General features: G+C 40.9%; 1 protein-coding gene across 1 annotated transcript; it reads right to left on the bottom strand.

Annotated features, from left to right (window-relative positions):
* Window positions 1–216: 216 nt before the first annotated feature.
* On the bottom strand, window positions 217–13,657 carry LOC142193707 (acidic mammalian chitinase-like). The gene is made up of 11 exons (XM_075262700.1): window positions 13,578–13,657; window positions 13,461–13,490; window positions 12,657–12,858; window positions 12,432–12,488; window positions 12,197–12,362; window positions 7,572–7,696; window positions 5,034–5,157; window positions 4,201–4,386; window positions 3,287–3,403; window positions 1,584–1,713; window positions 217–590 (listed from the first exon to the last, which is right to left on the bottom strand). Exons 1-11 carry the CDS (start codon window positions 13,600–13,602, stop codon window positions 271–273), a joined length of 1,482 nt encoding a protein of 493 aa, XP_075118801.1. The 5' UTR covers window positions 13,603–13,657; the 3' UTR covers window positions 217–270.
* Between the last annotated feature and the right edge of the window lie 1,326 nt (window positions 13,658–14,983).

The raw sequence follows: 14,983 nt of genomic DNA, 5'->3' as shown, positions 1-14,983 counted from the left end.
TGACACAGATCTGACTTTGAAGTAGACATCAATCTGGGCTGCCATAGTTTTAAGAAGGCAACAAGGAGAGTTTCACATAGAGGGAAGTACAGGAATTCATTGCTCTTCAGTTCTAAAAGAGTCTTGAAATACCGTAATGGTTTTGCTCATACACATATATTGTGAAACGATAAAAAAAAAAACACACACGTACCACAATAGCATAATGAACTGACAATTTATTAGGAAGTATACATTGGTACTTTCAGGTCAGAAAAGACAGATGTATATTCAAGGCCAGTTGCAACAGTTGCAACTAGCCTGGAATTCTAGGCCATCTGCACATTTCATTGAATAGGTAATTCCAGATGCACATATGTAAAATTTGTTTGCATTCAGTGGGTTTTCATGAAGGCCATCAGTTTTACCCGCGCAGAAGTTAGGATCAACATCGTTCAGAGGTGGAGTAGTAACTGGAGGCTCTGGTGTGGTTTCTCCAGGATTGACTGGAGCAGTGGTAGTGGTGGTGGTGGTGGTGGAGGTGGTTGTATCTGGAGGAGATGGAGTAATGACACCACCACATATCTCTCCGGGACAGTTTACTGTTGAACCTAAATGAATAGTAGAAGAAATATTCCATGAAACTCTTAATGAAAGTTAATGAAGTTCCCATAATATATGGCGCACATTTATTCAAAGAACAAAGGGGGTTTTGCAAGATGTTAAAGAGACCATCACAACAGCTGTATAAAACTTGTCATTTAAAGTAAGGTAAAACTATACCTTTGGGTCTATATACTGCACTTTTAATACTGCTGTAATTCTATCTCAAAGGCATATTTGGAGTGCAGAGTTCAATATTTCCCATATTGCTGTGAGTTTAATTGTAGGATAAGTGCATATGTGCCTGAGCCTGTGATCTGAATTAAACAACTGGATAGCTGCATGTTTTTAATACACAGTAATTGCGGCCAATGTACATAAGACTAGATAACTGATTTGCAATCACCAGCCTGCGCTCAAAAATGCTGCTGTGTTTCTGAAGGCCTGCCACGCCATCTCTGTCTGAAAGGACTGCATAACTACTGTGAAACTGCTTTAATTTCTTCTACAAAGCTGCTGTAAAGATATGATGTAACCAACAACTACCTCAAGTGAAGCGCAATGTGACCTGCAAGTGTGAAACTGGGAGTGGGAAAAGGCCTCATGTTGCAGAAAAGCAGTTTTTTTTTTGTTGTAGATTTTGAGCCAAAGACAGGGGTAAATTGAGCAGAAGGTAAAAGTATAAGAATTTCAATAAAAATTCCAATTCCTTTTGTAACCGCAACAAAATCTGCAACAAAAAAAGCTGTGTTTCCACAACGTGGGGCTTTAACCTTGGTATGCTTTTCCGGCCGTAATGTCTGGAAGCACTGGCATAGTGGGGAGCTGGCAGCCCTGTTTAATTCCCTGAGAAGGTTGGAGTAACAGACATCGCAGAGACTGCACCTGGCATCATTACAGTGCTAAGAATGTAAATTGTAAATTTCAAGAGGCAGTAGATATACATGTGCCATTCAAGACAGATAAGCAGTTACTCTCCTGATATACTAATAATTACGTACCTTCCAATAAGGACTTGAGGTGGCTGATCAGTGGATACTTCCCTTCATTGCAAAAGCTTCCCTGGAAATCATCCAAATCAATGGCCCAAACCATGGCACCACCAAAACCACTTTCTTTCAAGAACTTCACCTTTAGTAAGAAAGAGAAAATTGTCTTAATATCTTATTTATATAACCCTAGGTTGGTAAAGGCACATTACAAAGTTTAGGGAAGGTACTGGAGGAGGCATGTAACTAATGTAACTTTCTCAGGAGGAGGTGACAATTGCTCATCCTTTACAGTCATCAGTGGTGGCTAACAGATAGACCTGACTAATAATGGAGTACATCAGGTTTTCCACAGGTATCTGTTGTTTTATAGGAATATAGCGCTGCACGCAATGGAATCTGCAATAGAGGTTCCTAACAGAGCCTATGATACAAATGTGAACAGAACCTGTTGGAGCTAAAAGGCTACCATTGTCTAGAGAGAAAACAGAAGCAGTTATTTATTACTACCACTCAGTAGTGCAGTATATACAGTACATGGAGATTTAGGGTATATAATACAGGAAACAAACTGAAAGCAGGGGGAAAATAGTTCTCCAGGTCACAGCCTCTTCCACAGACTGCGTCTTTGGACATATATATTGCTGACCAACTACAACTTTTGTCATTAAAACAATAATTTTTTTTTCCCTTCTGACCATGGAAGACTATGTATCCTAAATCTTCACTTGTTTCACTCGAGGGCACCAATAATAAATTTACATTGCACATACTGGCAGCCATCAAAAGAAACCAGAAATGAGACCAAAGAATGTGGTGAGAATGACTTGTGGAACCCCCTGGCAGGGGCGTAGCACTACTGTACTACCTAAAACCACCAGTACACTCTGTATGGTAAGCGAGCAGTGTGGGTCCTGGAATTGTTATTACCTGTAGCTGCTCTGTCCTGGAAAGCTGATCTGCAGAGGTCCTGGCTGGACCACTGCAGATGTTATATTAATGGCCTATTCTAAAGATAGACCATCAGTATTAAAAATACGGAAAAACCATTTATAGCCAGGCCCCACGTGGCAAAAATGACATGATTTGGGATATAGGGGTTTTTTTCGCCGCATTTGACAGTGCCTGTAACGTGGATGGGATTCTGATTTATCCCATCCACACATTGAAGAAAAATATCTGCAGCGGAAATGCTGCAATTTAAAAAGCCATATTGGGTCCTACTTTAATTTTGCTGGGGGTTACTTTGCTCTATAGGTGCATTTATTTTATCAGTAATCTATGAGTCACTACCATATACACCGATTCATTTCTTTGTGTATCTAGCCTTTATTTTAATGGATTTTTTTTTAAAGCAAAATTTTATATAATCATACTATATATGGGAGATTATTATTTTTTTCTCAATGAAAGGATTAAACAGAGGAGAGGCTTTATATACTATAATTTAAAGGGGGAAGTGGCAAATATTAAAATAGGAGGATGTTTGCAGCATAAATCTCATGGTTTCAGGGGGAAGGGACAGGAGAGTGAATGTCAGATGCCCCAGTCTAAAAACTTAGCTACAAGATTTTCCTGCAACCACTCTTGAACACATTCGTGAAATATGACTTTCTTTGATACCTACTTATATGGTATAAAGATCAGGATGTCATACTAGTCACATAGAAGTCACCATACTAACAATATTAAGCTTCAGTTATACATCATCTTACTTTGCATTCATAACTTTCTTGGTTGTCAAATCCAACCCACTCATTATCCTTGCAAGCGTATGGAACCCTCTGGTCTGGAATCCATTTTATTGTGGTCCCTTTAAGCCAAGTGCAGATCTAAAGGGAACATGTAGAACATACTATTGTAAAATATACAGTTTAATGCATTTTATTAGTGCATGACAAATTCAGTAGCATCAAGACACAGATTTAATATATGGCTGACTTGAAAATAAAATGACGTAAACTTCTAAGATGAACGCACTGTGATGTGCACTTATATAGCCCTGTAGACTATTTTGTGTGATATAACACTAATATTATTAAAGTTCTATAAGTGTCTGAGCACTTTGGGTCCCAGCGATCAGACCCGCAGCAATTAGACATTTCCCTATTAGTGGATAAGTGAAAAAAACAAAACAGTTATCGGTTAGCAATGGAAGACTTCATTGTTTGTCAGCCACACATATACAGTATAGCATATATATATCCTGTATGTTGGCTTCATGACTGCAGCTGGACTGTATTTAGGACAGTAAAAGCAAATCTCCAGTGCAAGAATAACTGGAGTCTTGGCGAGACCTTAAATGCAGTTCTTGACTCATAACATGTTAAAAGGTCTCAATTTCATGGCTGTATGTGGTGTTAATCTCTCCATAGAGATGAGCGAACAGCCGTTCCGAACAGCATGCTCACAGCACACTCCCAAAGATATGAATGGAAGTGACCGGCCGCCAGTAAAGCGTACGTGCCAGGTGCTTCCATTCATTTCTATGGGAACGTGCTGTTCGGATCGGCTGATCCGAACAGTGTTCGCTCATCTCTATATACATTTGCCAAAAACATGTTAATCCCTGCGCAAAAACAAATGACCCCATAACAGTGATCCCTTTGTGTTCTGTGATCAAAGGTACCTCATAGTATGCCCAGAAACCAGCCTCCCTGGTGTATGGCCCAGCTGATCCTGCTCCAGACACGGGGATCCCCACATCACACTTGTTAGGATTTGGGTTCCTGAATGTTCGGCCATAAGTTGGGAATCCAATAAGAAGTTTTGCTGCAGGAACTCCATTGTTTTTCCAATAATTCATAGCAAAATTCTAGAAAAAAAAAGTCACAATTTTTGAAGCTTTGTACACCTCTCCAGACAATTTTTTACAATTATTTTATAAAGTGTCAGTGGCTAAGAATACGTGCATTGCGTTTTTCCCATAGCACTTTTTACAGAAAGTCTGTATAGTTTTCCCCTGCACTTTCTGTTTTAATTATACCAATATGGCAGCACTTCTGCAGGTATAATCGACATGCTGCAATTTATAAAAATTTTTGAAATAGCAGCATTTCCACTGCTGATATTTTCTGTAATGTGTGGATGGGACTTCCCGGAATGGCTGTGGCTGTAAAACGCTGTTGTTTTTGCCGTGGCGGTTACGCTACTTGGGGCCCAAGCCTTAACTGAGCAGTGATAGACACACTATATAAGCACTCATTACTACTACTACTACTGCTAATAATAATAAATAATAATAATATTAATAAGCGCTCATTACTGCCTGATAATCAGCCCAAGAAAAAGGGCCAGTAAATCAGTATAATCTATGTTACAAGTTCACTACATAAAAATATCCATCAAAAGTTTAATGGTTTCAATGCAGATAAGTTAGTTTGTTTTATTATACATACCCCTTTTGAATATAAATTTAAAATCATCAATCAATCAATAAATAAAGTTGACTTATTTTCTTACAATGTTAAAGTATTCCAATTCGCCGTAGTCTGTGGACCCTTTGCACAGAGGGCTGTTGTGTCCAGACTGAGTGTCCCACCCACCATGGAAATCATAAGTCATCACACTGATAAAATCCAGTAATCTATGGAGAAAAACAGCAAAGTCATTTCTTGTTCCTTTTGTCCTTTTTTGGACACATCTAGTGTCCTATGCTAATGTCCGCACAAGATTTTGCATGGACATTAGCAGCGGACACTAGCTGTCGGACACCGACGGTAGTGTGAACGTGCTCTAACTCTCCGATCACACTCTCTGACCACAACTCACTAACCTTCTCTTCCCTCTACTTTGTAATAGACCTCTCAACCCCAAAACCAACACACTCCCACAGGAACCTTAGCCATCTTGATATCCACACACTCTCTGACTCTCTCCTACCACTCACATATCCTACAGCATGCAGGTGCCGCTGCTGCCTTCTATAATTCCACCATTACTTCAGCCCTTGACTCTGTGGCCCCCTTCAGAAACACTAGAGCCCAACAGATCAACAGGCAACCTTGGCACACGGACATATCTAAAAATCTGAGACATGCTTCATAGGTTGCAAAACGCCTCTGGAAGAAAAGCCCAGGAGGACTTCCTCAGTTATTATTAGATAGTTCTCAACTTCAAGAACGCACACATCTCTGCAAAGCAGGCCTACTTCACCACACTCATATCTTCCCTATCCTGCAACCCCAAACAGTTATTCACTACGTTTAACTCCCTCACCATCCTCCTGTGCCCTCTCCGACGTCACTTATCTTGGCTGAAGGCTTTGCCTCTTGTTTCAAAAACAAAATTGACACCATCAAAGACAGTGTCACCCACACCCCAAACAAGCACTGTACCCCACTGTTCAGTACATTTCATCTTTAACTTGTTTCTCCACTGTCACCGTTGAAAATCTCTCCACCCTAATTTGAAAATCCCACCTCATCTCCTGCACGCTTGACCCAATCCAATCGGATTTCTTTTTTTTTTTTTATAAATTCTTTATTTATTATGCATCAAACAAAGTAGACAAACAGCAAGGCCGAAGAACAGCGGCCTACAACTACAAAGTATAAAAACACGCACGTCCAGACGGGCGGAACGGACACATAGCACACAAAAGAAGGTCCACAGGGGCGGACAAAGACAGAGAGACAAAACTAGCGAGGGGAGGGGTGAGGGAAGAAAGAGAGAGAAAAACAGAGAGGGAAGGGGGCACAGCTCCAAGTACCAGCCAGACAACTAGCCATCGCGTAAGGCGTAACAACCAACCAGGTCTCTGCATCTATAGACACCATGGGAGAGAATCCGAGGGGCCAAACCGTCACACAGGCATTGCATGCAGCGGACAATCAATACTCGGGAACCTCGGAAAAGAGATGAGGGAGTGCGAGAGAGATAAAGAGGAACCTACCCGAAGTATCCAAGACAACTGCACTAAGCTACTTGGCGACGGAACGAGTCATCGGAACTCGCACACCACCTCCTCGCCATGCCTTCTTTCTGCAGGTGTCCCCCAAAGCTTCATCCTATGACCCCTCTTGTCCTCAATCTATAACCTTGGCGTTGGCCAACTCATAGAATATCATGGCTTTCAATAGCATTGCTATGCCGACAACACTCAAATATATCTCTTTGAACCAGACATTACCACTCTGTTGTCCAGAACTCCAGAGTGACTAGCAGCCATAGCCTCTCTTCTCTCTTCCTGCTTTCTCAAACTTAACATGGAGAAAATGGAATCTTTGACCCACCTCGCACAGCCCCGCTACCTGACCCATCTATCAAAGTTAATGGGACCACACTTTACCAGTCTCACAGGTCCACTGCTTTGTGATAACCTTTGACACTGACCTATCCTTCAAGCCACACAGCTAAACCCTCAACACCTCCTGCCGCCTCCAACTCAAGAACATCCATCGAATCTACTCCCTCCTCAGCCCTGAAACTACAAAAATGCTAATCCACACTCCAGGCTCTCATAATCTCCCACTTAGAATACTTTAACAACCTTCTCCACGGCCTCCCAGCAAAAGCTCTTACCCCTTCCAGTTCACCTTAAAATGTGCCACTCGCTTAATACACCTCTCCCTCCATTCTTCTTCAGTCGCTCCCCTGAACCAATACCTTCACTGAACCAAATAGTACTCTGGAACTCACTACCACGACACATAAAACTCTCTCCCTTAATCACAATCGTCAAGAAGACCCTGAAGACTCAACTATTCAGGAAGGCCTACAACCTCCAATAACACTACTGTCACCACACCACCATCTGAACAGTCTTTTCCCTCACCTTCTGTCTCTATCCGTCTTCCCTCATAGATTGTAAGCCCTCGCGGGCAGGGCCCTCTATCCCACTGTGCCAGTGAGTTATTGTTAGTATTATATTTGTTTGTATATGTTTTATGTATCATATGTAAACCCTCAAATGTAAAGCACCATGGAATTAATGGTGCTATATAAATAAATAATAATGTCACACTGTTGTATCCCCTTAATTTATTCCCCTAGACTCACTGTCCAATCTTTGCTATCTCATAGCCAGCATCAATAGTGCCTTTTCCTGCTGACACTGCTGCTGTGATTAGGAGCCGTGGAAGACCTGACGATTTTGCTTCTTCATTAAACGCATCCAGCATTTCCTAAGAGAAATAAGGGTAAAAGCAATAAATTAAACAAGACATAATAACTAACAAAATCAGCTCTCCTGTTCATTATGTAAGTTATTTTGATAAGCCGAGACATTTAGTAAAAGTTGCATGTTATATATACATACCGTATATACTCGAGTATAAGCCGACTCGAATATAAGCAGAGACCCCTAATTTTACCACAAAAAACTGGGAAAACTTATTGACTCGAGTATAAGCCTGGGAGGGGGAATCCACCATTTCAGATAAAAAGTCTGGTCATGTGCATTGCAGCTTAGTAACTCCATAGGAATCATAGTAATAGCACTTAACCCCATCATGTCCCTCACATTAACCCCCTGTGTGCCTCACATAAGAGTTACTGATATGTGGGACATAAGGAGGTAATAATTAGGTATCTCCATAATTAAGGTCCTTCATTAGTACCCTCATGTGTCTCACATATTAGTAACCCTTATATGGGGCACACAGGGGTTAATATGATGGACATGATGGGGTTAACTGTTATTAATGTGAGACACATGGAGTTACTGAAACTAAATTAATAACCCCAAATGCCTGACATTAATAGGCAGAGTAACTAAAGGAAGGTACCGTATTTTTCGGACTATAAGACGCACTTTTTTCCCCAAAAATTTTGGGGGAAAAGAAGGGTGCGTCTTATAGTCCGAATGTGGCGCCTGGCATCCGCTGTAATAGAGATGCCAGCGACGGATAGACGCCAGCACAGGTGCCGGGGCCTGAGACATCGCTGCGCTTCTCTGCCCTGCATGAAGCCAGCAGCGGCAGGGGCGATGCTATTCTGCTCCTCCGTCCCCCCGCCGCTGGCTTCTTGCAGGGCAGAGGAGCATAACGATGTCTCAGGCCCCGGCACCTGTGCCGGCGTCTATCCCTCGCCGGCATCCGGCTCTCTATTACAGCGGATGCCAGGTCTGTATTGGCGGCCCCCTCTCCCCCGGGGCCGGTCCCCACCGGCCCCATACCTGTAAAGTTGCAGGCTGGCTCCTGCGCGGCGATATCGCAAGAGCCGACCTGTTCGGGTGACAGCCGGGAGCCTAATGAAGGCTCCCAGGCCTGTCACTGCTATATTAGTATTGCGGCTGGGTCTATGACCAGCCGTAATACTAATATACAGAATGTCCCATAGACGGCAATACAGTTGTATTGCCGTCTATGGGACTTGCAATCAAGTGACTGCAGGTTCAAGCCCCCGGAGGGGGGGATAAAATAGTAAAAAAAAAAAAGCTTTAAAAATATATAATAAAAAAATGAAATAAATAAAAGTTCTAAATCACCTCCTTTCCCTAGAATATACTGTATATAAAAGTAGAAAATCATATATCATAAACCACCAGGTTTTTTTTCAATACAAGGTGATCTAAGCAGTAGATATTCCCCAAAATGGTATAACTAAAAAGTACATCTGGCCCCGCAAAAAAAAAATCACTCTATGCGTCCCCGTACAGCTGCAGGGTCACCTGTCAATGTGGCCTTGCAACTGTTGCAAAACTACAACTTCCATATATTAAATACTAGCTGGTACCCGCAACTTCGTCTGCGGTGATTGTAGCAGTGGGTATATACAGGCGTGGGTAAGGTTTTCGTAGTGTGTATAAGGGATGGGATATGAAATGTAAGTTTGTATCTTGTTTTTGCTATAATTTAGAGAATACGTGAGACTTTTGTGTTGAAGGTAATTTGTATTTGAGCTGCTATACGGTGTTGTGAGAAACTTTACATAGTGACTTTGGGACAGAAGTATTTGAAGTTAACCCTTTCCCGCCGATGGCATTTTTTGATTTTCGTTTTTGACTCCCCTCCTTCTAAACCCCATAACTTTTTTATTTCTCCGCTCCCAGAGCCATATGAGGTCTTAATTTTTGCGGGACAAATTTTTCTTCATGATGCCACCATTAATTATTCTATATAATGTACTGGGAAGCAGGAAAAAAATTCAAAATGAGGTGGATTTCAAGAAAAAATGCATTTCTGCGACTTTCTTACGGGCTTTGGTTTTACGGCGTTCACTGTGCAACCAAAATGACATGTCCCCTGTATTCTGTGTTTCGTTACGATTCTGGGGATACCAAATTTATATGGTTTTAGTTACATTTTGACCCCTTAAAAACAAATCCAAAACTGTTAAAAAAAATTTTTTTGAAAAGTCGCCATATTCCGACAGCCGTAACTTTTTTATACGTGCATGTACGGGGATGTATAGGGCGTCTTTTTTTGCGGGACTGTGTGTACTTTGTAGTTCTACCATTTTCGGAAAATGTTATTGCTTTGATCACTTTTTATTCAAATTTTTATCAGAATCAAAACAGTGAAAAAACCGCGGTTTGGCACTTTTGACCATTTTGCCCGCTACGGCGTTTACCGAACAGGAAAAATATTTGTATAGCTTTGTAGAGCGGGCGATTTTGGACGCGGGGATACCTAACATGTATGTGTTTCACAGTTTTTAACTACTTTTATATGTGTTCTAGGGAAAGGGGGGTGATTTGAATTTTTAATCCTTTTTTTTTGTTTTTAATATTTTTTTTTACTTTTTAAACTTTTTTTTTGCATTTATTAGACCACTTAGGGGTATTGACATGGGTGGGCGGTGTCGCGGATTGTCAGAGCGGTGGGGGTCGGCAAACATGGCTGCTCCGGAGCATTAAAGAGAGCCTCCTGAAGTATCGTTAAGGTGAGGGGCAAAGTGGTAAAGTATATGTATATGAGATTGTGTGGGGTTAGGGGCGAGGCTGTAGAGGGCAATATGAATTTTGTGGCTTGCTATGGTCCAAAGTGTGTGAGATTGCAGAGATGGTGGTGTGAGTTTGGGGTTTGTGGGGGTCCTGGGAAAAATGTATGTGCGCTATTGTGACGAAAAGTAGCCTATTGCGCAATGGGGTGTATTAACTATGTTTGTGGAAAATTTCAGCCAAATCAGTCGAGCGGGTTTTGCGTGATTGACTAACAAACATCCGAACACACAAACCCACAAACATCCAAACTCACAAACTTTCACATTTATAATATTAATAGGATTTTACCATTTTTTGCTTCAAAAATTTTTTTCCCTATTTTCCTCCTCTAAAACCTAGGTGCGTCTTATAGTCCAGTGCGTCTTATAGTCCGTAAAATATGGTACCTGTGTGTTTCAGAATGTCCGTAAAATATGGTACCTGTGTGTTTACAGAATGAATCCTGGCCACTCATCTGCAGGGTAGATGCTAAATCCTAGTGTGCTAAAGGACCTCTGATGACGTCATGACCATGTGATCGGATTCTGGTGTGGGCGGAGCTACTAGGATTTACACTCAACCTTATCTGTAGATGTTACATACCAGTGGCTACAGGACCTTTGATGACATCACAGTCACATGACCTCATGACAAGCCAATCACAGAGCAGTAGCATTAAAGGACCTCCCCCTACAAGGGCTTTCCAGTTTTCTGTGCTCCATGGACCCTGACTCGTGTATAAGCCAAGGAGAGCTTTTTCAGCATGAAAAATGTGCTGGAAAAGTCAGCTTATACTTGAGTATATACGGTATACTATAAATTCTTATAATTTCTTGATACCATACAGGTTATTTCAAAGACCTTAAAAGTATGATACATATTATTCAAGTAAAAGCTGCAGGACATGACGACAAGGAAATAGATAATCAATGGAGGGTTTGGTTACATCTACTTAAGAGACTCCATAAGGGTGTCTATAACAGCCATAATATAATTTTGGATATAATTATAATAGGCTGCATGTTTTTTAAAGGGATCCAATCTTTGGAATCCCATTTTTAAGAAAGTCTATTCTTCTCCTACTGTTAGTTGTCTTCTCCATGCCGCTGTTTGGTAGAAACTCTGGTTTTCTTCCGTATGCAAATGAGTTCTCTCGCAGCACTGGGGACGTCCCCAATACTGCGAGAGAAATCTCCAGCGAGGCCTCTATCTTCGTCTGGAATGCCTCTCTCCACATCTTCTTCCATCCTGGGTTTCAAACTTCTAGGCATGCGCAGTTGGCTCTTCCATCAGGCCTCGGGCAGAGCTGACTGTGCATGTCCACGCCCATTGCCCACTTACACAGTAAGATGGTATAAGCAGCCAAAAGAAAATAATTGTGCTGGGGACCGCCCCCAGTGCTGCGAGAGAACTCATTTGCATACAGAAGAAAACTGGGATTTCTACCAAACGGCGACGCAGAGAAGACACCTAAAGGTAGGAAAAGACTAGCCTTTCTTAAGGCTATTCCTACGTGTTAGGGAGAAAAAATGGGATTCCAATGATTGGATCCCTTTAAGTCAAAGTCAAAACTGTATTTAAGACAGGAGAAACATCTAAGTGCTTCTTTTATGTTTTCCACTCATTTTAAAGTTACTCCTGATTATGGCAAAAAAAAAAAAAATGCAACAAAATCTACAACAAAAAAAGCTGAGTTTCCGTAACATGGGGCCTTAGCCTAATATGAGTATACATGACTGATATGACTGAAAATACTTACCTGTATTAGTATAGTAAATCTCTGCTTATCCTCTGGAGGACTTCCACGAGATCCTGGATACTCAAAATCAAGGTCAATTCCATCAAAGTTATATTGTCGGAGATATGTCTTCACCGAGTTAATGAATATTGCCCGATTTCCAGCAGAAGCAACCATATCAGTGAACCTATGCCAGAAAATAAAGGTTACAGGGATTGTAGGATTTTAGTACATATATTTTTGTATTTACACTTACTTCTGTGTTCCAAAGTTCCAACCACCGATTGCCAGTAATGTCACCAGTTTTGGGTTTCTAGAACAAGAGAAGAAAAACAAATTATACCATTTTCAGGATACATGAGATAGATGGACAGACAAGAATTCATGTACATTGCATGATACAAAGTATACAGAAATGGAAAGTATTCAAGCCTGCAAGTGATTCCAAGAAAGATATTGAAAACATTGTTCTAATACTAACGCTTGCTTGAGGTCATTGAACTGCTTGTATAAGACATCATCATTCCACTCATAAGGTGCTATCTTATGCTCACTCATGGTGGCGAAGGCATAGATGAGATGAGTGCAGAGCTGCGGGTCAACATTCCCCGGCATGTATTTCCCCTGGTCAGGTCGATACTGTGACCAGTTTGTAAAGTAACAAACCAGTTTGTAGGTAGAGCCTGAAAGAAGTATAGAAACATCAATTTCGTACTGAGTGTAAAATGCACCTTTATTAAATGTACCTCTATGTATGTATTATGTCATAAGTTACAAATGTCTGCATTTGGGGTTACATATCTAACATGTCCAGGGTCCAATTCAGAATTCTGTCACCTTTTCCTCTAAATTTTTATTTATACCACCTGTTTACTGCAGTGGAAGCTCTGATAGGAGCCATTGTCACACAATACTCCAAAATGCCACACAAAATAGCTCAGCTTGCTGCTATATTGTATTTTGTTTGGTAAATGACAGACACATGACAAAAAGTAACACACCCCATTGTAGTCAGTAGGGTCTGTCAGGTACTGCTAGTCTGTCACATGAGGGATCTGGCGCAACCATTATTTTTGTTCTTTTACAATACTGGAATGCAATGGAAGTGAACAAGGAAGATGTGAACAGAGCCATATAAGCTCGTCGACTCATATATTTGTTTTGTTCGTGTGTTCGTGTGTGTGTGTGTGTGTGTGTGTGTGTGTGTGTGTGTGTGTGTGTGTGTGTGTGTGTGTATATGTGTGTGTGTGTGTATAAATGCATATCATGTCAGCCAATAACTTACCCAGTTGAGCATGCAACAGCAGGAGCAGACCTTTGTCATAGAGAAAATAGAAACAAAAGTCAAATGCGTTACATAAAACATTATAGACTTTTAATTAACATAGTTCATGGTTCTTACCCGCCCAAAGCAGCATCTTTCTCATTTCTCTGTCTGTGTCAGCACTGCTTGGATGTATGTGATAGCTCTTTATAGAGAAGATTTGCCGCTATCAGTGTGGGAACTCTACAGATGAAACCAATTATAAAGCCTTAAATCACACATTTAAAAAAAGGTGAACACATCATCCTGGCAGCAAAACAAAAGCACCTGGAAGATTGATAGGGAACACTGGCAAATAATTTGGACTGCACAGTCTGATAAAGGCATGGTGTTACTTAGGCTGGGTTCACACTACCGTAGGTGTCTGACAGCTAGTGTCCATAGCTAATGTCCATTCAAGATTTTAGCAACGGACACTATCTGTGTCCGTTTACAATATCCATTCATTTAAATGGGATTTTATCTTATGTCCTTTAGTGTCCGTTTGTGTCCTTAAGTGTCCGTTTACAACCATGTCCGTCCTTTCTGGTCTTCAAAAGTTGGGAGGTATGCTTATGCTAGCTTCACACCTGCGTTTATTGCTTAAGTGTCTTCAGTGAGCTTAGGGGATGCCTCCTGTGCTTTCTGAAGACTCATTTGTATAAGGAGTAAAAAAGAAAATTCTCAGGAATGGCGGTGCAGATCAGAAAAAGAAGGGTAGGAGAATAATAGCCTTTCTATTATTTTCTACAAACATGCTGTTTGTAGAAAAAGGGATTCTAATGATACAATCCCTTTAAGGCCAGAGCCACATGTAGAGTAAACGCTGCGGTTTACCCGCGGAGGAAATGCCATGGAACGAACCTCAGCGTTTTACAGTCACAGCAAAGTGGATTTTAGCAAATCCCATACCCAATTTGTGTTAAAATACTGCTGCAGAAATGCATCGATTTCCAAAACCATTGCGGTTTTATAAATCACAGCATGTCAATTGTATCTACGGAAACGCTGGTGGTTTCCCTATAGGTATAATTGAAGCAGAAAATCCGCAGAAGAAAACTCTGTGAACCTTCTGTCAAAAGCGCTACGGGAAGAACCACGATGCGATTTTTCCCACAGCACTTTAGGGGGCCACGTGGGGCTATAGCCTAAGACACACTTTTTTGTTTTTGTTATTGTTTTTTTGAGACAAAGTCAAGAGTGGATTTAGCAGAAAGGAAAATATTATTTGGAACCCACGCATACCGCCACATTTTTAGAAATGTATAGATGTATGCTTATGCAGGAAATTAAACATAACAAAGAAAACAAACCTAGAAATAAGAACATAAAATAAGATACAATAGTGACCAAACATACCTCAGCTTTTGTTTGTTCTGTTTCCAGTAGATTCTGTTGAAAGATATCTATATACTTGTACAAAAAAGGAACTATGACAATATTGCAACAACATTCCAAAAACAAACATGTCATATGTAAATGGTATGACTGATAATAACATGACT

Source organism: Leptodactylus fuscus, chromosome 2 (genome assembly GCF_031893055.1).
Source record: "Leptodactylus fuscus isolate aLepFus1 chromosome 2, aLepFus1.hap2, whole genome shotgun sequence".
NCBI lineage: Eukaryota > Metazoa > Chordata > Amphibia > Anura > Leptodactylidae > Leptodactylus > Leptodactylus fuscus.
The sequence above is the reverse complement of the archived record's forward strand: the minus strand, read 5'-3'. Positions and strand labels throughout refer to the sequence as shown.